Raw genomic sequence first — 24,785 nt, 5'->3', positions numbered from 1 at the left:
TAGGAAATCTCACTCTCATCAACAGTTAAAATATTATCCTTAATTTATTTGGCAACGAAAAATCCTAGAGAGATCAGTTTTTACAAGCTGACCTTATATGAAAGCATTCCCAGAACTCTAAGCAGAATGATATACTGATTTCAAAAACAAAAAAACATTCTATAACCACATCTTCAAGGGTCAAAAAAAATTTAGTGCCATCATTTAAAACCTTTAGACAAGGCTGAAGGGATGATGGATCAGCAGTTAAGAGCACTGACTACTCTTCCAAGTCCTGAGTTCAATTATGAGCAAACATATGGTGGCTCAAAGCTATCTGTAATAGGATCTGATGCTCCCTTATGATGTGTCTTAAAATAAATAAATATGAAAGGAAGGAAGCAAGGAAGGAAGGAAGGCAGGCAGGCAAGCAGGCAGGCACATCCAGAGTTATTATCTCAAATCCTATGCTGACATAATTGAAAAAAAAAAAAAAACCTGCTAATGATACTATTAAAACTACTATGTAAGTAGAAAAAACACTCAAATTAACTCTATTTAAAAATGTTTATACTCTCCAAGAAGGGTAAAGAAGAGTAATTTATACACTTTGATAAATATCATTAAAATAATGATCAAAAATGCAATTATCTTGATAAATTTAATTTTTCATGTTCTCTGTAAACAACTCAAGATCAGTCTATTGTTCTTTAAAGTTTAAGGGGTAACAGCTGAGTTAAATGATCTTAAATCCTAAGTCCTAGCCAAAATCTAAATATGACATTCATTTCTATGAGTAAGAATCTCTCTAAATTTCTTTCTTTTAAATTATTATATGATGCTAAGCTCTTCTCATACTGACTACTTCATCTCTCATTCTGGTTGTAAGAAATTATTTTGAAGATAAAGGGAAGAGAATTCCATTAATTTCTATTAGAATAATTTTAAATAAGAGCTATCACATTAAGTACAATTCTATTAATGAATGAATGAAATACACCTAGAGCAGCACAGAAAAACTCCATTATTAAAGCACTGTATGTCAAATGATTTAAAAAAAAAAATCAAGTTCATGTTGCAATAGGTATTTATACTAAGGGAGATGATGGAAATTCAGCTAGAAAATGCCTCTAGACTTTCAGAGAAATTGAGGAAGTAATTCAAACAACTTTTTCTTCATCTATGTGTGCTAGCTCCTGGGTTTTTGGACTTTTCTTTCCAATTCTACATCTTAGCAATTATTTTTGCTAACTATGGAAATTTCTAGAACTTAACTAAATTTATTCATGTCCCATATCACTGTCAACTCCTATTTTAGTCACACTGACTTCATTATTCTTTTTAAATACTGACAATATTCTACACATGGAAATTAGTCAGTAATCTATACTTATAAACAGTACTGTTGTTTCCCAAATACTGGTTTGTAGCATAGATGTACCAAAACATCTGAAGGAACTGACCACTACATTTTCATATCAGAATTCCTAATCTGAACTCCTAAAAGTCCAGACCATAAATTTTATTGCTGTTTTTATTTCCTGGGCAATTCTGCCTTTAGATTGTGAACGTAGTCTAAAGCATCTCGTCCATGGCAATGTTGTCTCTGGAGACATCTGATCTTATACCACTTTTTAAAAAAGGGTTTTAAGATTTTATATATGCTATTATCCTTCAAATCACTTTATTTTTTAAAAAGAGGAGAAAAATGTGTCATTTATTTGCTGGGTGGTAGAAGAAAACATGTACCAAAGAACAACATGAGTTCACAGTTTAAGATTTAGGAGTTAATTACATCTTGGGGATTAAACTCAGTCATCAAGCCCGGTGGCAAGTGACTTTACCCAGTAAACCAACACAACAGTCTACGAAGAATATATGTTTTTTTGTTTGTTTTAAAGAATCTGTTAAAACTTCTACACTAGAATTGTTGTGCGAATGGAAGCTGGGATCTCATTAGTATTTATATCTATTATTTTCTCGTTTAAAAAAAAGGCCAAAACCATTCAAAACAAAGCAAAAGAAATATTGAAGTTTCTTTCTTTTTAGTAGAATTTATAGATTTATTTCTTTATTCTTTATTTATTGTTTAGTAGATACAAATTTTAAAAAATAGTACCTTATACTTTTATACTGACTATTCTCTTGTCAGTGAGAAAGATCTTCTAAAAATACCAATTGGGGAAAAGAGTTGTTATACTGATTGAAAATAATGAATAAACTTTTGCTTACAAAAAAGAAAATTGGCTAGGAGTGTTGTACACACTTATAATTTTAGCACTCAAGTCGGAAAGATAAGCATGATCACAAGTCCAAGGATAGGCTAAATAAACATTCTTTCTTAAATAAAAATAAAAAATTATTAATTCTAATTTACTGGCCTACTGTCTATTATTAAGCCAGCTAGTCTAATTAACACTGAAATATGAGATTCAATAGAAACCTTACAAAAGTCACATATGTAATCTTTTCTAGGCCTCACTTATAAACTAAGGAGAAAAAGGTATTATTTCCTTCATAGCTTTTAAGGTTAACTAACTTACTTTCTTTCTTTCTTTCTTTTTTTTAACTTATTTTCTTCATTTACATTTCAAATGCTATCCCGAATGTCCCTTATACCCTCCCCCCACCCTGTACCCTGGCCCACCCTCTCCCACTTCTTGGCCCTGGTGTTCCCCTGTATGGGGCATATAAAGTTTGCAAGACCAAGGGGCATCTCTTCCCAACAATGGCCGACTAGGCCATCTTCTGCTATATATGTAGCTAGAAACACGAGCTCTGGAGGTACTGATTAGTTCATATTGTTGTTTCACCTATAGGGTTGCAGACCCCTTCAGTTCCTTGGGTAATTTCTCTAGCTCCTCCATTGGGATCTCTGTGTTCTATCCTATAGATGACTGTGGGCATCCACTTCTATATTTGCCAGGCATTGGCATAGCCTCACAGAGAAAGCTATATCAGTGTCCTTTCAGCAAGATCTTGCTGGCATATGCAATAGTGTCTGCGTTTGGTGGCTGATTATAGGATCTATCTTTCTTTCTTTCTTTCTTTCTTTTTTTCTTTCTTTCTTTCTTAATTAATTAATCTTGAGTTCACTGCGAAACTTCTCATTCCTTCTCTATACAACCTTACTATGCAGTTCAAAATGATCAGGTCATAAAAGATTGTGATTAACAAGAATATTCTGCCAAGCTTTTTTATGAAAGAAAAAACCAAGGTTTAAAAACAACAGGGATTTGTGGAGAATAAAAACATGGAAAGAGAGTATAATTCCATCAGTTCATCTGTGGGTATGTTTTTTGTAATACAGCTTGCTGTAAACCTCCACCTTTCTGCTATTAATCTGACTATAATAATTATCCTTTGCTCGGGGTCATCAATTTGATCTCTAAAGTCCAAGTCTTTGCTTCTATTTCTAACCCTTTCACAATGGTATGCTGAAAAACCAAGAAATTTTAGAGGGGTTCAGTTTAAAATGATTTAGAAAGAGAAAAAAAGAGAATGGGAAAAGAAAGCAATATAAGACAAGAAGAAGAGCTGGGTGAAACCATATGAATTTTCTCAAAAAATACCATATGTTTGTAATTCTACTGCTTATCAATGAAACAAACACACAGAATTGATGAAGGCCAGGGCTTCTATAAAATAATACTAGTAAAGTATGGATATTATCAAATGAATCACAATTTATAACGTGTCAAACCGTATGACTAGTTGAGATAAATAATATTTACTAGCAACAGTTTGTTAGCATAATTACAAGGCTTAACTGTTAATTTTACTCCAAAAATTCACTAGAAAAATACAGAAGGGGCTAATTTTGTCCTAAAATGAAATTTTACAAATACTATCCAAGTTTTTACTGGTTCTTAACTCAGTAACTTTATTATAGAAAATAATATAAGAAAATAAGGGAAAAAAATCAGGTAGGACAGTTGCATAAATTTTTTATTAAATGTGCATTTAGCTCAGTCTTATGGCTTTTCAGATTTAAACAATCCATCCCCCACCAAAAAAAAAATAAATGTTCAAATAAATATTGTTAGTTATCTGTTAATGGGTTAATATTATTTGTTAGTATATAAGGATGATGCTTCTATAACTAGTACTAAATCTTACATCAAGTTTATACAAGAACTAGCACTAACAGGAATACTTCATACCAAGGGATACCCTGAATTACTTATATATAATTTTGTTACTATATGACTGGTAATTTTCAAACCAATTTTCTGGTTTAACTGACAGGGAAGGGACTCTGTAATTTTTGTCATCTGTAGAAAAAAGGAACAGACAAGAGGCAATGTCATTTGAAAACAAAAACAAAAATCAGGCAGTAAGAAGTTCCTGACGTCCCAATTAAATCATCTATACTTACCTGGTATTACTAACATTAATTCCAAGCTCCCAAAATAGCCACTTTACAGAAGTTTCAAGATTCATGTAATTATTAGTTAAAAAAACAAAACCCTACAATGTCACACAAGACAAAGTGGCTTAGAACGCCAAAATCTTATTGATAATATACGCTAACCTTTCCTGGTCATATCATCAAGTTTACAATAGAATGCAAGTTGTGTTACACATAATGGAATTTGAAGAGCAGCTCTTATTCTTTTACAATGTACATTTATTACATTATTTCTTCCAATTCCATCTTCCATTCTTAACAATGGGTATAACAATACCATTTGTCATGTGTTCCAATCTTTGAAAACAAATCTTTTCTTCTTAATGGAAATATATAAGGCTGGCTTTCAAGATTCATAAAATCCATTCCTTTTATTTGCTTTGTGCCTGTCTGTGTGTACATGTGTGTGCATATGTATGCATGCATGCATGCATGCGTGCGTGCATGTAAATGCCAAAAGGGGTAAATGTATGTGTGGAGGTCAAAGAACACCAAGTATCAGATTTTGCTTTCTACCAACTGAGACAGGGTCTAGTTATTTGTCAGTTTATATATCAGATTAGCTTCTGAGGATTTTACATTCTATCTTGCTTTAGGAAGTACTATTACAAATGGAACTACCATACCCTGTTTTACATGTATTCAGAAAATCCAAGGATAAGTCCTCATGTTTGCACAGCAAACGTTTTAACCACTGAGTCATTTCCCTAGTACTAGAAAAATCTATTCTTCTTCAAAAGAGAATTATCATTAGACAACCCGGATACTATTTTTGGTAAGTAGCAACAAAGGTGTAGTAATACAGATCAGAAATGTTAACATGATCCTATTTTTTTCCTAAATTATAGATAAAGTGAATAAATTGAAATATATCACTGTGTAAGTTTTAGTTTAATTCCAATTTTAAATAATAGTCAAACTTACCCGAACCAGTGCATCATCTATAATATGGTCACGTCTGACTTTGAGTCTCAAATACGGATTCAACTGCTGTCCTTGAACTAGGCTGTAAAGAACAGTGATTCTTCTTTCACTGTACATGCGAATTCTATTGTCATAATATAATCCCAGATTCTTTGTGACAGCATTCAATATAAAGGGACATGTCATAAAAGAGAATTTATTCTCTGTTTCAACTTTGAAAAAGGTATAATCTTTGTCCATTTCTAGAACATCATTCAGTGGTTCATTAATGAATTCTTCAAAGGAGATAAGTGGTTTTCGACAGTCTAGAGTTTTAACGCCAAGTTCCGTTTCTAGTGGATCCACTCGAGGACCTTTCTTATTTCTTCTTTCATCTCCCAGAAGCTCCTGAAGTGTTAATTCGCTGGACTCAGGTATGGGTTCTTCATCATCTTCCTCATTATGATTTGTGTCCACATCCCCTCCCACAACATTTGCATAGTAAACCATTTTCAAACACTTTGAAGCAGCAACAATGGCATCATCATCATTCACTAGATTTCGGCTATTAAATTCATTGCTTATGACTTTGTAGGTAATAAGTTGCTGAAATGTTTCCATCATTCTCCGAATCTGGTCAGCACTGTATTTAGACCACAGTCTAATCAGTTTTCCTTGAGCTTCAAGGGGTAGCTTACACATAGCTTTGCAAAACAATGGCAATGCCATTTCCAGATATTCAGGACTGTGGAGATTACTATTCTCCATTACAATAATGAACAAATTGAGATAATTAGGATCTCGAGTATACACATTATGATATGTCAAATCACATTCCACGTTAGGTGACAGATATACAAGTGCATTCAGGAAGGCAGTTTCCAACTTTTCATTAGCGAGCAAACTGCTGTAGACCCTTCTAATAGCATCAATATCCACAGTCACATCATCAGGACCTAATTTTTGTACATTGTTGTCTCCCTGTGAGCTATCACCCATCCTTGAAGAAGATGCTTCTGAGTCTTCTTCCATAGCAGCAGCAGAACATGCAGCTTTTTCCTTTTCATCTTCATCCTTGTCTTCATCCTTTTCTTGAAGAGATTTCAATTCCTCCTTAGTGTGCTGTTTGACTTTCCGAAAGCTCAGAACCAGTGCCTCAGCACTAGAAAATATTCTTCCAATCACACGAATTAAAGGAGAATAATCCTCACTCTCTCTACAAAATTCATAAATTTCATATACTATCTCTTCAGTTAGGTAATTCACATCTAGAAAATGGAAAAAGAATATTTATGTTGTAATATACATGTTTATTTTGTTATAATAATTGCTAGTGAAAAAGTAAAATATCTAAACATTCTGGACTTGATTTAGAATTTTTAAAAAATGTAATTTACTTATTAACACTCTAGACTTACCATCTCCTTTTTCATTCAAGTAATCCCAACAATCTCACCCTTTTTTGGCATTCATTGAACAACATATAATTATTAATTATGCATTGATATTTAAGACTTGCCTTGTAACCAAGACATGTACTGGTATGTAACATTAATTGTAGGTATGAACAAATACACATACTTGTCATTTCATCACTGTACTTTATTACACCCTTAACAAAAAGCTACTACATAAAATCCTGAAATCATTTTCCTTTGCATTGTTCTCAAAAAACTAAGGAAGCAAGGTTTTATAACAAGGTTTCCTTAGCCCGTTCATTTGCAATCAACTTTCTATACTTTTGCATATACTAAAACCAAACTGATTCATCTTATGTATTCCTAATTTCTTTCAGAGTTTCCATTCTGAGGCTGAGGAAAAGATATTACTACTCATGTAAACTCTGCTAAAGTTAAAATTGCTACTATAGCTACTACTACCTATGAACATTACTCAGGTTCTAACAATTCCTAACAAAGCAACTGGAAATTATTACAGTTATCAGTCATTTAAAAACAAACATAAGAAAGAAGCCAAGAAAGCAAAAACCACAAGCACCAAAACCTATATTTATTTTCTCCCAGAAATAGAATTGGGATCATAAAAGTCCCTAGCTTCTCACCACTAGGACAAATGTAAATTTCAACAAAGGTGAACAAAACAAAAGATATTTTATCTTTTTGGGAAAAAGATAACATTTTATATATTAAAGTTCTAGAAATTAATATATTAATCAAATAATAATGTTAAAACTAAACTTAATCTCTTTCATCAAAGAGTAACATACTATAATTATTAAACATTTAAGATAGGATAATCTTATGGTTACATTGATAATATACCCCATATATTGCCAATATATCTAACATGTAAAATCTTTATTATGATTGCTACATATTATTAAAGGTACCTAATTCAACAGTAAGAAACAATATAAAATTCAAGTCCTCATTGATGGAATGGCTTCCAAAACATAAACCACAAAGCACTAAACTGTATACATTACAAACCTGATCTGTGGGCCATTCTAGAGCATTGATAATTTTTTTTTATGATCTTCAATTCTTTCTTTAAAAAAAAATTATTCTATTTACTTATTAGAGGTGATGAGGGTATTGAGCTGAGTGGATAACCTAAAGGAATTAATATTCTCCTTCTACAGTGTGGGTTTCAGTAGTTACATGAACCTATCTGAGGCAGCATGGCAATCCAAGTTCAATTCTTAGTCTACTAAGATTAAGTAAGAAAGAAAACACTAACATGGAGCTGATTTCTCATTATTCTAACTGAAAAAAATATATGGTATCTTCTTTGACCATTCAAGTCTATCTAATTTCTCTAAACTGTAACTAAAACACAGAAAACATCAGTAATGAATAAATAGGCAGATTGTTAGAATATAATATGTTTTATCTCCCTATCACTGAATTATAAAATTATTTAGAAAGTGCATCTTCTACATACAGAACAATATACATCCTGCTTGAAGGAGAATAAAGCTCTAGATCCATACACCTTTGATTTGCAAGTCTTCCTTTCAGAGCACAGTCATTAAATCACTCTGACATGCTAGTAATACAAACTACTATTCATCGATATTTTTTCCACATAGTACTCTAGTTAAAATGTTTAAAATGTTTATCTCTATCTCCTATCTTCTCCACCCCCACCCCTGCTCTCTCTCATGTAAATCACTGCAATCAGAAATAAAAAGTTTTAATCTGGGTATCAACAAACAGGTAAGTAAAGATATTTTTTTTATTAGATATTTTCTTTATTTACATTTCAAATGCTATCCTGAAAGTTCCCTATACCGTCCCCCTACCCCTGCTCCCCTACCCACCCACTTCCACTTCTTGGCCCTGGCCTTCCCCTGTACTGGGACATATATAGTTCGCAAGACCAAGGGGCCTCTCTTCCCAATGATGGCCAAATTGGCCATCTTCTGCTACATATGCAGCTAGAGACATGAGCTCTGGTTTTTTTCTTAAGATTCACCTGTACCTTCTAATATATGTGTTCTTGAAAACTGTTTGTTTGAGACATGGTTTCACATAGTAGAAACAGAACTGGAAATCAACATGGTCCTTCCTTAGCTTCCTGAGTATCTGGACTACAATGCCACTATCTCGGCTCAAAAACTTTAAAACATAACATTTTATACTCCAAACAGTTTCATGCAAAAAGAGAGCTGTGATACACTAGCTGATAACTACACAACTAATTAAATTGAACTAATATAATTTTCAAAATGAGAGAAGCATGATTAAGCATATATAATTCCTAATTCAGAAATATTAAAGATAAGTAAAGGCAATAAAATTTGGAATGATCTGCAAAAACAAGAACTTGTAAAAAAGGAACACACATGGGCTAAAACAAGGGAACTATACCCATTATATACTAGATTTTCCCACAGTTAGTTGCATTCAACCATGGTGGGATACTGTATTTCATTTACTGTTACTCTGTCATGTATACTCTGTGGTAGAAACATGTATAATTGAGCCAATGCAGGTTCCACATTCAAAATATTGATTAGCATTCACCTATTTATCTACAATGTAAACAAATTCATGAAATAGGTCTGGCTATATATTTTTGCGTAGCGTATTTCTGATTTTTATTTAGTCCTATTGTGAAGGTAATACCATGAAGTTGTACTATAATTTTATTTCACTAATTCATTTAAACATGTTTCAAGTGATAATCCCTGGCACTCTGAAACATTCAATTACTTCCATTAAGAGAAAAAAATAGATTGAACAATCAATCAGGAGGCAAAGTAGGAAATTTGAAGAATTTTCAAAATATAGAACTATTTTTAAAAGACTAGATGCATTGGGGACATAGTTCAATTATGAGTGCTTATTTTTCATTTATGAGGCCATCCTCAGTACCAAGTAAACCAGGTAGCGGAGTGTAAAACTTTAATTTCATTACTGGGGAAACAGAAGTGTGAGTATTAAAAGTACAAGAATAGTGCCATCTAACTTGCACAAAACAAAATGAAACAAAACCCCACAAGAGCTGAATAAAGACTACTACTGGTAAGTTATGTCCCTAAGCAGTATGAAGATATCAAATTGCTGATGTAGAGAGGGCAGGATGTAAGAAGAAAATGTTAGAAGGGAAAAAATGTATTTTTCAGATAACTATGGCAAAATTTTACCCTGCTTTCTAAAAAAAGAAAAACAAAGACTACCTTATACTTTATATTTGTATTTCTCCTTTTACCACAGTCCCTGGAGTTCTGGAGCCGATACCAGGTATTTACTGCAAATGCAACATACATAGTAGATTTTTGTGACCTAATAAGGTATTAGCTACAATATAAATCATTACAAATTGAGTTCAATTCATCATCATATTAATTTTTAGAGTATAACCTGCTTCTGACAACTAATGAATCAGTAAAATATTAGAATAAAATGTAAACAAACTAAATACCAGTCCTTTACCACACTTTACCAGAAAAGGTGGCTTTCACTATATTATACTGCTTTAACTTAAGGTGATAAAAAAGCAAAAAAAAAAAAAAAAGAAAAAAGAAAAAGAAAAACCAACCCACATTTAAATCTCTGATATAACCATTTTGATTTGAAATATAATCTCTTACCTTTAAAATCTTTTCCTTCCTTCTTGTTCATTTTTATCTCTGAGTTGTTAGATGCACCTTTCGAGTTCTCAAGGTAAGCTGAGCTTGCTCCTTTCTTGGAGGGATGAGGATCACAGAGTTTTGCATTAATTTTATAAAGCTCAAGGGCTTTAATAGCTGCTGCATTGTTATCCATACGAAGAAAAGTTGGACAGGAAGCACAAAACTCATTCGTGCAGGCCTCATTTCCACAGCCCTCAGTTAACTGATGGTAGTAGCGTTCTATTAGATGCTTTGCAGCTGCTCGCTTCCTGTACCAGACAGTCAAACAATAAGCACAGTTATTAGTATAGCTCAGAAACAAAGCCCAACAGATAAGGCAAAAGTTAGCTAAGCAATAAACTAAATATTTAGACAAAGAAACTGGAAATTCACTATTACCTCCCAAAGTGTTAGTGAAATAATAAGCACTTTCTAAAAAACTGTGATAAACTATGTCAGCTTATAAAATAATTTTAATATGGTAGGCTTTTCTTTGGTTTAAAAAAGATAAGCTTAAGTTGATGGTATATGACCCTTACGTGTTTAGCAAAACAACAAAAACAAACTTCACTGTTACATCTCCATGGCAGTTTCCCTTTTCATTAATATAAAATCACTAATTCATTTTAACAGTTTCAAATACTTAATTTCCTGTTAATATCAAACTTGTAGAGATTAAAATTTTTTACTCAATAAATAATCATGAGAGATTTAAAAGTTTTTTATAAATAAACTATCTAATTTCATATTATACCAAGAGAGAGAAGCACCAAGGCATACAACCTTGAGCCCATACTTGTCACTAACACTCTTCATTAAATTCTTGTCATAGGAAAGATAAAGGTTTAACTTCCATCAGGGGAAACTCATATTCAACTTATTTCATCAACTTTAAACATTAAAATGAACATTTGATTAACATATTTTTCAAGCAAAGTAACCAATACAATTTAAGGAATGAATTATTTTTACCAAACAAGAAGTTGTTCTACATAATCTAAATTCTATACTTTGACTCTAAAATTCTATTCTTGGAGATTACCACAAAATTTAAGTTAGAATGTATATCTGGCCCATAACAATATAATTCTAAGCAATCCTTTTGGTTCTATACAAGCATGGGAACTGCAAGTAGAAAGAATTTATCTAATTTCATTCTAAAACTTCATGTCATTATTTTAGATAGAACTAAGTGGCTAATGGCACTAGAGATAAATAAATATGACACTGATAAGTGACTTTATGACTATGTCATTCTTTGCATGACAAAGAATGGTATGTCATACATTCCTAACTCATTCAGATACTTATATTTAGAAATATTCCCTGTATATTTACCATGCATAGTGTACAAAAGGCCAAGCCTGATGACTCAAGTTTGATCCCTGTATCCAACTTGGTGAAAGGAGAGAACTAATTACCACAAGTTGTCCTCTGAATTCTAAACACACCAAAACATATGCCCAGTCACATGTATCTACAGAAAATAAATAAATGTGATAAAGTTTAAAATGTATCACGAAGTTAGATACCACTTATGAGAAAAATTCATCAAAAGGAAGACATTTTTCCCTATTATTTATGGAAACTCAGCATGCTTAAAAACAGCAAACCGCTTCAATATACTGACAGCATGCACCAAATAAAATAATTACCAACATTAATTTTGTTATTTCCTTAACAAAAGTTAGTGACCAAATTATAAATGTAGGATGAATCTGTTTCAAAATATTAACTATTTTTCTAAATAATTGACTGAGTTAATTCTTCCTAGCTACTTTTTTCATCCTAGCTGTTTTTTCTGTATAAACACTAAAAATTTCTAAGTATCAGTAGGGAAGTTTTAAACTTCATCTACATGATTTAATTGGAGCGAATGTTTCTGTACATATCCAGGATTTTTAAGCATTAATTTCAAAGTTCAAAAATACCAAAATACTAGTTTTCTTTAGAGTACTAGGCCAGTCCCCCCCAACCCATACACACACACACACACACACACACACACACACACACACACACACACACACAAAGCTTCCTCATGTGATAAAGAACTCTAAATACTGAAGGGAGAAATCAGACCATCCAAAAGTCAGCTCAATGTAATTAGTTGCATGAACTAATTTTCTAGGCCTCATTTTACCACCTTAAGTCCTTATAATTTGCCTAGCTAGCACTCCCTACATGCCAAGTAATAAACTCAATATATTGTCAAGTACTCTGATAATCATATGAAACTTGAACTTCAAGATTATCTTCTGTCTACAACTAGTAAAAAAGAAAGAACTGAAAACGTCAAATCTTGTAATTGATCTTATGCTATGACCATTAAAAAAAAATCAGGACAATTTTCAGCTTCAGAATTCAATTTATTTCCAATCACTGTTTTACAGATTATAATTTCAGAACAATTAATTCTTAACACCAGCAGTCCTAAAAAGTTTTATGGGGAAAAAAGTCATATATAGAAAAGTAATATATAATTAGAAAACAAAATCTTCCAAAAAATTCCAATCTGAACTTAACAAGCATGTGTACTATCTGTGTACAGTATAGCAATTTCCTGAATAAATTCTATCACTATACTTAATATATCTGTAATTTATTGAAAATGGATATGCTAAGCACTTTATAAGAAGGCTCAGTCCAGAAGTCCAGAACTGTACCAGGTAGAAATTTACAATTTTGAGGCCAGATTGTTCGGGTTCATGAACAGGTTCTGTAACTGAATTAACTACTTACTTAGCCATTCTGTGTTTCAGCTTCCTCATCCTTAGGATGGCGGTATATTTCAGAATTCAAATGATTTAAGAATTACAAGTGTTTAGACTATTTCGGTAAATTTTGGAAGAGGTAGGAAAAAAAATAGGAGGTGAAGATAAGCAAAACGGATTGTATCATATATGAAATCCTCAAATAATTAATGGAATAGTATATATTACCTGCTACATGCTAGGCCCTATTGGTAAGTATTAAATGCTATTACAAATGCTGTAATTTCTATAATTAATGGAATAGTATATATTTCCTGCTAGGCCCTATTGGTAAGTATCAGATGCTATTGCAATTGCTGTAATATCTATCATTTGCATGAGTATATGACTTGGCAAAGAGAACTCCATTGCACTAAATCTGAAAAATTAAAATCTAGGCTTAATTCCAAAATTTGAAATTTTAGCATTACTAAAGGGGAGACAGCAGAGAAAATGCTTGAAACTGACCAGCTTTTTGCATCAAATTACAAATAGTAGCCCACTAATTATATTACATTAAGTAAACAGAGGTCATAATACTCATAGAATCAAACATATTAAGCTGACTAATTTGATTAATGTGGGTTTATTAAGTTAATTAAATTGGTTAATATGGTTGAATAATATGATTAATTAACCATAATAAGCTATTCTTTTCTCATTATAAATGATACCCTTGAATGCCAAATCCAGAGCATATAAATTCATTCAGGACATGTAAAAGGCCTCTAAACTTGGAAACATACATACTAATAACAGCTTTTGATAACCTTCCAATGTTAATCCATACATAGCACCAGTCACTAAATCATAGCTCATGTGTCAAATCTACTTTTTTTACAGTTTAAGTTTAGAATATTTTATATTCTTAAATCATTGAAAAAAAACTAGTTTCATGTGTGAAAATTGCATAAAACTTAAATTTCTATGTTCATAATTTCTAATGTAACATAGTAAATTTCAAATACTTGTATATTTCCCGTATGACCTCTATCATAATGGATCTAGCCAAAAGTAATGTTTTGTCAACTCAAAATGAATTCCCTGTGCACGCCAGTGAAACTTTCACCAATCATCTGGCCTCCTTACTTTCTCTCTTTGTCCTCAGAAGATGAATAGAGTAAGGTTCTTTCTTCCTAAGTAGTACTTTAACAAAAAGGTAGTGGGGAAGGAAGAAGGGACATAAAAGAAAAATCAAAGTCAGGAAATGAAGTGAATCCTTTTCCTGATATTCATAACCAAAACTCTACAAAAAGGAGTTACCAGTTACTTTTGCCTATTCACATTCTACTGACTTCTTGTAAACCAAAGTACAATATATTGAGTCCTTAAATAAAAATATGCCTTTTTAATTTAGTTCATAAGAATCAAGTGAATCCTACCAATGAAAGTGTTCCTCTTTAAATAATAGTTTCCACTTGTTTATTACTAAGAAGCCATTAAAAAGGATTCAACAGAAACTGATAGAAGCAGATGCAGAGACCCACAGCCAAATCCTTGAAGAGTCCTGCTGAACAGGGGAAGGGAGCCAGAGGACACCACAAAAACATAGCCCACAGAATCAACTCAGCAGGGCTCATAAGGGTTAACAGAGACAGAAGCAACAATTGGGGAGTCTGACCTGGATCTTCTACATATATGTTAACTTTTGTATAGCTTGATGTCCTTGTGTGATAACAGTGAAAGTAAGAAATGTCTCTGACTCTCTTGCCTGCTTTTGAGAACTTTATCCTCCTAATGGCCTGCCTTGTTCACCCTCAATGTGAAGGTATGTGTGTGCCTAATCTTACTGAAACTTGTTGTTATGCCAGGTTTGGTTGATACCCATGGGAAGCCTGCTCTTTAATGAAGGGAAAGAAGAGGGTAGTGGATCTGAAGCATGAGGGAAGGTAGGAGGAAAGGACTGAGAGGAGTGGAGGGAGAAGAAAATGAAGACAGGATAAACTATATGAAAGAATTAATTAATAACTAATTGATATAAGGAGAAATAATTTTCAGTGTTCTCAGTAGCACTAATAACATTATTTGCTGGTTCCTTAGTTAATTTCTGGATAGTTGAATACTTAGGAATAGAAAATAAATCATAATAAAACTGATAAAGTTATAAGATATTCATAACTGTATATAGATAGCATCAAGGAGATTATACACTAGAAGAATATAGAATTCCCACATAAGTAGTTAGGCATGGGAATCAAAAACAATGAAATAGCTGCCATGAAAACAAGAAACAGAAACAGAAAAATGAAAGAGATAACTAAGAATATGACTTATTCAAAGTGTCTTATTTTTAAAAAATTTGACAAAAGAGGTAAGAAACATATACAGCCCAAGACTCAATTAACCCATGCATAATCTAGTAAGTACTGCTTAGTGTCTTTCATAGGTAAATGTCTGATTATTTTGTAAGGGGTTTTTATAAAGGATGTACCTTTATAAAAATCACTACCCCTTCAAGGAATGGTGGCATATGCTTATAATAGTAGCATATATTAGACTGAGGCAGGAAGATCTTGAGTTTAAAGTTATTATGAACTTTATGTGGGGGAATCTGTAAGCCAAATTTCACAACCTGCCCCAAGTTATTTTTAATGTAGAAACTTGTCAAGAGTAAAAAATGTGATCTCAAAAACACCAGAGATATTCATAATACAGTTAAAATCAGTATAAGACAGGGTCTACTGAAGTTTCATCAAATCATGTATTACAAAACTGACAGTACAAATATGACCCAATTAGTATCAGGAACCATTTGAAAGTTCATTATATATACAATAAGGCAAGTTTCTTAAAGATAAATGGATGAATGGATACTAAAAATGCTTTTATTTATCTTTTCAAATCCAATGACAAAGTACTAGTTGTAAAAATAGAACTATGGAATTAAAATTTCATATAGAATTATTTATCTTTTAAAATGAATAAACTGCTGGGTTTTTTAGCTGCCCAGTTTCATGGTTAAAAGAAAAGTAAACATTTACAAATTTAGAAATTGGACAGTGGAGCTGGAAACAATAGTGTAGTGGAGGCATACCACCAATATATATTGTCTAAATATATACAACTTTCAAAGAATATTATTCTTTTTAAAAAAGATCTTTTCCTAAAAACATAGGTTGAATCCATTCTGTAAACACAAGGTGAATATTGGCTGACTACAGCGAATGCTAGTTTTAGAACTTGTATATTTCTCAAGTAAGAATTTTTGAAAACGGAAATCTGTCCTGTATTAGTGTAGAAAGAGTTAGTACCACTGCCATACAAACAGCAGATACCTGATAGTTATTTTACATAAGTTATACACTTGTAACTTATTCCCTTGCTAGTCTTAAGGCTAGGTTTTATTCAATTCACTTTCCCAAGCAGAGAAATCTATTTAGTAAAACCAAAATTAAAAATACATAATTTATTAGACATAAAATTTTATCATATTTCATACAACTCTGAATTAAGATCTAAACAAAGCAACTGAAGTTGCTTACAATATTATTTTCTGAAAATGTCTATAATATGGATCAAGATTATATTTTCATCATTGTACAAACACATTACCCAGCCTATAAGTTGATGTTTTGGGATTTGAATAAACGATCTGTACACAGAGGAAGGTGAGGACAACCTTTAAGGGCTTAAATCCAAAAGTCATCAAAACAAATGGAAATAAGTAAGAACAGAGAAAAAATGTACTTTATTAAATTCTCACTTTGTCTATATACCACATTTTCTTTCATTCACCTGTTGATAGACACTGGACACACTGGTTTTACTTCCTAGGTACTATGAATAGTGTAGCTAAAAAAATAGAGATGTGCAAATATCCTTCAGAATCCTAATATTTAAAGAACTAACAATAGTTTACAAACTTAGAAAAAAAATTGAACAAAATATTTCTAAGATCATTTGCTTTTGCATTATTTAGATTTCAGATTTCAAAATCAAATACGTGTACTCAAGGAAAATGAAACAAACCAAGCTGCTATGGCCCAACACAATAACCTCAGCACGCAGGAACTTGTGTCAGAAAAAAAATAAAAAGTGAGTTCAAGGCTAGTATTGGCTATACAGATCTTATCTGGGAAAAGGAAGGAAGAAAAAAATAAACTACTTACTAATCACTTATTAGAAAAATATAAATGTAAACAACAAACTAAACAACAATCTCAACAATATACTTAAAAGATTATAAATCATAAATCTCCACATGGTATTTACTGGTGAAAGAAGAGGTCAGTGTAAAAATTAGTCAATTTCATGAATTGTATTAACAGAGTAAGGTTAAAAAACAAAGAATGGAGACTAGAGTAATGGGTCACTAGTCAAAAGCACTAGCTGCTTTTCAAAGGAACAGAGTTCAGTTCCTAGCATGATGTCAGGTGGCTCACAAAACTGCCTGTTCCTCCAGCTTCAGGGCATTCAATGCCATACGCACCCCCCCCCCCCACACACACACATATATATATGTATATACACATACATACACATACACATATACACATATTAAATCTAAATACAGTCAAAACCAATGCATAAAACACATTTGAAAAAGAACACATGTCATTGCTAAAATCACATTACTTAAATCTCGTGAAGTCAACAGGTTTTCAGACAGACTCCAGTTTGAGAACATGAATAACCACTCCCAGTGATAGAGATATCTCAGTAGTTAAGAACACCAATTCCTCTTCCAGGGAATCCAGATTTGATTCTCAACACCAACAAACTGGTACACAGCTGTAACTCCTAGGGGAGTTACACATTTGGTCTCTATGGACACCAGACATGCTACATGTGGTGCACAGAAGTGTATCCCAGCAAAACACAGATAAACATAAGATAAATTTAAAAAGAAGAGGAGGAGGAGGAAGAGGAAGAAAAGGAGGAGGAGAAATATTTACTCTTACCACCTCTAAATGGTGAAGTACAATATCTAGACATAGCTATCAAATAAGAAAAAGATAAGATAAAGGAACATTAGGAATAAGATGCTAAAGCTGCTAATGTGATAAAGTGAATGAAAACTGCCAGAGTATCAAAGGATAAATTCAAATTCTAAGAGAGATGAAGAATATTGGAAATCACAAAAGAGATACTGCAACTGAGAAACAGAGAAAAATACTATGTAGCAAAAAGGAAAAGCAGCAAGTGGCTCCAACCAAAATAAACTGGTGGTAATAAGGAGTATCTCATCTATAAGGTAAAACAGATGGGACTGACTAAAGAATGCAATAGTCTTGATCACAGAGCAAGCAAGAGTACTCACAAAGAATTGGAGGTTTTGGCATAACACTGACTTATTAGAAGTCAGCACTAGAAAGGGAATCATCCAGTTTATAACTGTATTCTGGAGAACTAGTCGGGTGTCATAAAAAGGGATCTACATTTGTTTGAAAACAAACAATCTTGGGGGTTGAAAAACATGAAACAATTACAAATAAGGAAAGGGGGGGTCTTGCCATAGTCTATGGGTGGGAAGAAAGCTGAGCAAGGTAGATATGGAGTAGAGACTTGAACACAAAAAATGTTGACTAAGAAACTTAAGCAAAATAGACAACGCTTGAAGGACACTATGTCAATTAAACAACCCTTCTGTGGCAAGGATCAAATCCTACAATGTGGAGGATAAAGTGTCAAGCCCATCCATGTTCATGGGCTGCTCAGTCTACAAAATTGGCTCTGTCTGTCATAAGGTTTACTGCCTACAGTACTTGACAACTCTGAGGGTAAGGTCTAGTGGAGATTCTACTGTCTGATACCCCTTGCAATGTGGTGACTACAGGCAGAATCTAAAAGTATAGAGACCAGTTGTCTAGAACAAATAGTGCTTTTTGACTTCCCTCATTTAAAGCATACTTGGGAGACACCCTGTGGCTTGGAAGTAGCCAACTAAGACAGAAAAGCTGGAAAGTCCATGAAGGAAATAATGTATGAGTGAATGAATGAATGAATGAATGAATGAATATTGAAATAAATAGGTGAAAATTTAAAAAATAAATTTAAAAATCCTTAGGTCATGTACAGCAAAGTTCAGCTAGCAAAGACGCTGGTTTTAAAAACACTGACAATCTCAAACCAAAGACAGTTAGTTGTCTATGACATCTGAGCTTTGACTGGTTCCAAATCAGCACCAGCCTCAGTAACAGGACTGGAATATTAGGGGATGCAGAAGAAATTACTCCAATACACTTTCTTTTACGTGTTATTGTTTTAGACTTTATTTTTTATAAGACTATTATTTATTTACTATTCTATTTATTTTGTTTGCTATCTATTTTGTTTGCTTTCTTTACTTATTGACCATTTGTTCCATTCCCCTGTTCTTCTTAGTATTCTACATTCTTTTCATTTAAACTGGCTTCCTATTTTTTTCCTGCCCCTTTTTTTCATTAAGGTGCTATTTCTAATTTGATTCCTAGTAAGTTTTAACTACTTACATTATTTTAAACATATTTTTAATGACCAATGGTGCTATAAATGCTGGCATCAATCAATATAAAGTCTGTATCTGAAAATGGTTTGGTTTTATATTATATGTGTTAGAGGTTTCTTTCCTTCTTTGAGTAGTGCTAAGGATTGAAAACTCAACAGAAGGCTAATTACAAATAAAACTGGAAAACATACCCATACTGACAAGTGTACAAATTAGAACACAAAAACAAACAAAACATTATAAATGGAACAGTTATTTCAGAAGATCAGCATTTAATAACCAATAAAAAGATGGTCAACTGTTTGAAATGCTGTTCAAAGAATTCTGAAGTATAACATGTCAATGAGAAGTTTAGCAAAGAAATTGAGACTGGTGGTGGGAGGAAGAATGATGGAAATGAATAAAATAATTGAAAATCTCAGTGGAAACTATAAATAGAACAAATTAAGTACAAGACAGAACAGCAGGAATCAAAGAAAAATCTTTATTCAGACACACAACAACAACACAATAAGTAAACACAACCAAACCTATAGAACATGATCAAAATAAAACTAAAGAAAGAATACATGGAGCAGAAGGAACTAAAAAGCATTGAGACTAGATAAATGAAATAACAGCAGAAATTTTCTAAAATATTGAGAAAGAAATGAACATCTATACAGAAAGATGTTTAAAACCCAAATAAATCATGGACAGAAAGAACTGCTCCTGAGCACACTGTAGCTCAAATCCTAACACTACAAAGAAAATAAAAGTATCATCAACATACTAACAAAGGCAAATTCACTGTAACATCCAACCTCTCACCAGAAAATCTTAAAGACAGAAATCTTTTCAATGATGATTACTATATCCAAAGTTATCTTTTATATCTAATATAAGAACTTTCCAAGGTAGGCATAACATAAAGCCACTTATGACCACTAAACTACAGTATACACTTAAAGGAAACCTACACACAGCAGAATGACAAAAAAAGAGGAGCTCAAGGAAAATGAATTTTGTAATTCTATATATGAAACAATAAAAATTAAGAAAAAAGCAACTATGTCTACATAAGTTAATGAAAAAATAGAACTATGAAGGAAACAACAAAGTATGTTTCTAGTGTTTCATTTATGACACAGAGTAGCAGAATGAATTAAAAGCAGGATCAAATTATTTGCTGTCTATAAGAAATGTATTTCGCCAGGCGCATGCCTTTAATCCCAGCACTTGGGAGGCAGAGGCAGAGGCAGAGGCAGAGGCAGGCGGATTTCTGAGTTCAAGGCCAACCTGATCTACAAAGTGAATTCCAGGACAGCCGGAGCTATACAGAGAAACCCTGTTTCAAAAAAACAAAAAACGAAAAGAAAGAAAAAATGTATTTCACTTGAATAGAGGCTAAAAGAAAAAAATGGAGACTGAAAAATGAGTGGAAATCAAAAAAGAACTGGAATGGTGACATAAATATAATACTATATACTATAAAAGAAAACAACTGGGCTGGAAAGATAGCTCAGTAGGAGCACCTACTGCTCTTCCAAAGGTCCTGAGTTCAAATCCCAGCAACCACATGGCGGCTCACAACCATCCGTAATAGGATCTGACACCCTCTTCTCCCTCTTCTCCCTCTTCTGGTGTGTCTGATGACAGCTACGGTGTACTTACATAAGATAAATAAATCTCTTAAAAATATATTTTAAAAAAGAAAACAGCCGATGAAGGATGTACAATTAATTATAAGTATATATGCATTAAATGATGGTGTACCCAAGTTCATAAAAACAAGCACTACCAAACTACTGTAAAATCCAACCTCTCACCAGAAAGTACAATATCCATATAGAAAGTAACAAGTCAAAATACAGTAATAATCTTAACTTTCCAAATTAATAGCTTATCTAACGGAAGGAAGGAAGGAAGGAAGGAAGGAAGGAAGGAAGGAAGGAAGGAAGGAAGGAAGGAAGGAAGGAAAAAAGATTGATTTTATCTAAACTGTACCAAACATCAAATAGACTTATTTCAAGACATCTAAAGAACATCTCACCTTCTGCAGAATAAACCTTGGCAGCCCATGAAACTCTCTAAGAGATAAACCACATTTTTGAACATTAGGCAAATCATCAACAACAGTAAAAATTACTTTCTTGTACTTATCAGATTATAAGAGAATAAAATTAGAAACACAAAAGAAACTATGTATACTATACAAATATCTGAAGATAATACAATCTTAAGTATCATAAGAGTAACTGAAGAAATCAGAACAGAAATGTTTTAAAGGAGTAAGTCAAATGAAAAGAAAAACACACTAGGAAACAGCAGAATCATCCTTCATGAAGTAACTCAGACTCAGACAGATGAATATGGTATGTATTCACTTATAAAAGCATATCAGCAGTTAAATAAATAATAACCAAAGTACAATCTGTAGAGCCAGAGAGGTTAGCTAAAGAGGAGGGATCCAGTGATCTTCCTAGAAGAGTGAAATAGATTTTACAGGCCAACTGGGAGTAGATGGGGAGAGTTAGCAGGTGTGGGGAGGTGAGCAGTTGTGGGGAGAGATAGGGTTGAGGGAAAGTGTGGTAGAAACAGCTAGAATTGGGGAGGGAAGAATTTCTATGTTGGTGTAGAAGCCTAGTGCACTTGTACTTTCCTTGAATGTATGAAAGTGACCATAATGAAATGGTCTAGTGATAGAAGATAGAGACTCTTAAGTGGCCACCTCTTGTCTCCAGACAACCAAACTAAGTTGCACTTCAATTAAATGAAGAGGGTCCCATAGAAATTCCCAAACAGGGCTGGAAAGATGGCTCAGCAGTTAAGAGCACTGACTGCTCTTCCAGAGGTCCTGAGCTAAATTCCCAGCAACCACATGGTGACTCACAACCATCTGTAATGGGATCCAATGCTCTTCTGGTGTGTTGGAAGACAGCAACAGTGTACCTATTTATATGAAATAAAAGAAGGAGGAGGAGGAGGAGGAGGAGGAGGAAGAGGAGGAGAATAAGAATAAGAATAAGAATAAGAATTATTATTCCCAAACAGCCTAAGCTCTTGTCAAAACAACAAGTTGCTACCTGAAAACTAACAGTAGAGCTCTACTGCTGAGGACAATACCCACACGACCCAATGAACCTGGAGAAGGCAAGCTGCTGCCTGCATGGAGCCTTCATCCCTACACTCTACATCTTTGGTGTAGGAAGGTACTCTACAAGCTACCGAAAGAGATACATGTACACCAACCCAGTCACAAAACCTTTAACCTACAATCTATCCTTCCTGTGAAATATGCTAAGGCAGTAGTGGCACCGAACTAGTGGGAGTAGACAACCGATGTCTGATTTGACTTAAGGCCCACTCCATGAGAAGAAACCCATATCCAAAACTGCGTAAATAACTAAGAACCAGAAACCTAGGGGAAAACAAACAAACAAAACTACTTATGTTTTAAAAATTTTTTAAATCTTAACAAATTTCAAAGTCAATAAAATGATTACTAATGGTATTCTGGTATACACATTGTATCAGTGCATAATCTAGTCACTGTCAAGAGAGGTTTTCTCTGTCAGCAGATGGAAACAGGTGCAGAGATGGAGGGACCACAGTCAGACATTACATGGACAGAATATTTAAATGGGAGCTCTCAATCAAATACTTTACAGCAGAGAGCAGGGAATCCCTTGGAAGAGAAGGTGGAAAAACTTTAAGAGCCAGAGAGGATGGGCAATACCAGAGCAAGACCCTCTAAATCAACTAAGAAAGTCTCATAGGAAATGTCAGAAACTGAAGCAGCAAGCACAAGTGGGTCTGTACCAGGTATGTCTGTCTGTCTGTATGTATGTATGTATTTGTGAGTGTCTGTGTGTATTATATATATACATGCACTACATGTATCACATATATTACATGTACTACATATATTATATATGTATGTACATTACAAATATGTATATACATATACACACATAGCCGCACACACACACACACACACACACACACACACACACACACGTGCACGCACACACATATGTAAAATAGCTGTAGGTATAGACTTAGTATTATATGGTATGCCTTAGTGTGAGAACGAATTACCTGCTCTTGTGACTCTTTTCCTCTTATTGTTTACCAAGGCAAACTTCAATGATAGTTTTTGCTTCATCTTATTTAATTTTGTCATGTTTATAAAAAAAAAAAAAATCAAAGAAAGGAAAATATACTAGGATACGCAAAGGCATCTCTAACAGTAAAGTTTCACTCCTTCCTTTAGAAAATTCAGTCAGAATTCAAATAAAAACTTAACAATGCACCCCACAATTTCAGAAAGATAACAACAACCCAAACTACAAACTAATACCTTGAAAAAAAAGAATAAAGACCAGTATAGAAATTAATGAACTGGACTCTAAAACAAAGAGTTCTTTCTTTGAAGAGAATAACAATTTCTTAGCCCAAATAACCAAAGAAAGGTAAGACCAAATTAATAAAATTCAAGGCTGAAGATGAGGACAAAATAAAAGGTAGTACTGAAAACACATGAGGTCTTTAGTAATTAATATGAAAAGCAACATTTAAAAAGAATGAAGTATCTAGAAGAAAGTTATAAATTCCTCAACAGGTATGATCTATAAAAATTATATTAAAAGAAAATAAAAAAAACAAAGATATAGAAAGCAATAAATTTGCAGCAGTACATCCTACCAATAAAGATAAGCAAAGAACAGATTCTTTTCTAAAATATACCAGCTCTTTATAGAAGAACAAACAGCAAAAAAACTCAAAGTGTTCTACCAAAAAGGGAATGAAAACTACTAAAGCCATTCTACAAAAGTATTATTCTGAGAGTCCCAATCCAGGTAAGAGCACTTAAGAAAAGAACACATCTCAAACATACTAAAAGGCTATAAAATAACCTAAGACTATTGTTATGTTAAATAAAAAAATTGAAGTCATTTTCTCTAATATCAGACATGTGACAAGGGTGTTCAGTTTCTATAATATTATTCAATGTAGCACTCTGAAGTCATAGAGAAACAAAACAACAAAATCCAGAACAAAACAAAGAAAAAAAAAAACAAATTATCTCTGTAAGTATACAAAAGCATCCTTTACTTAAGGACTCTGATAAACACTTGTAGCAAAAAGGAATACATAACTAGTGGCTTTTCTATATAACCCTATGAAGATCCCAAGAAATAAGCTCAGAGAGAGAGAGAGAGAGAGAGAGAGAGAGAGAGAGAGAGAAAA

General features: G+C 33.0%; 1 protein-coding gene across 5 annotated transcripts in view; it reads right to left on the bottom strand.

Annotated features, from left to right (window-relative positions):
- Ube3a (ubiquitin protein ligase E3A) overlaps window positions 1-24,785 on the bottom strand; it is a 77,525-nt gene that overhangs the window by 21,995 nt on the left and 30,745 nt on the right. For 3 of the 5 annotated variants that reach the window (XM_021204756.2, XM_021204765.2, XM_029531657.1), the window contains 2 exons: window positions 10,353-10,642; window positions 5,315-6,561 (listed from right to left, as the gene is read on the bottom strand). In XM_021204756.2, the coding sequence (XP_021060415.1) occupies window positions 5,315-6,561; window positions 10,353-10,642 (1,537 nt within the window). Of the gene's footprint in view, window positions 1-5,314; window positions 6,562-10,352; window positions 10,643-11,711; window positions 11,851-24,785 lie in introns of all 5 variants that reach the window. The other 2 variants (XM_029531664.1, XM_029531662.1) reach the window with 1 other exon arrangement.

This window comes from Mus pahari, chromosome 1, assembly GCF_900095145.1.
Source record: "Mus pahari chromosome 1, PAHARI_EIJ_v1.1, whole genome shotgun sequence".
In the NCBI taxonomy this organism is placed as follows: Eukaryota; Metazoa; Chordata; class Mammalia; order Rodentia; family Muridae; genus Mus; species Mus pahari.
This window is presented reverse-complemented; position numbering and strand designations above follow the sequence as displayed.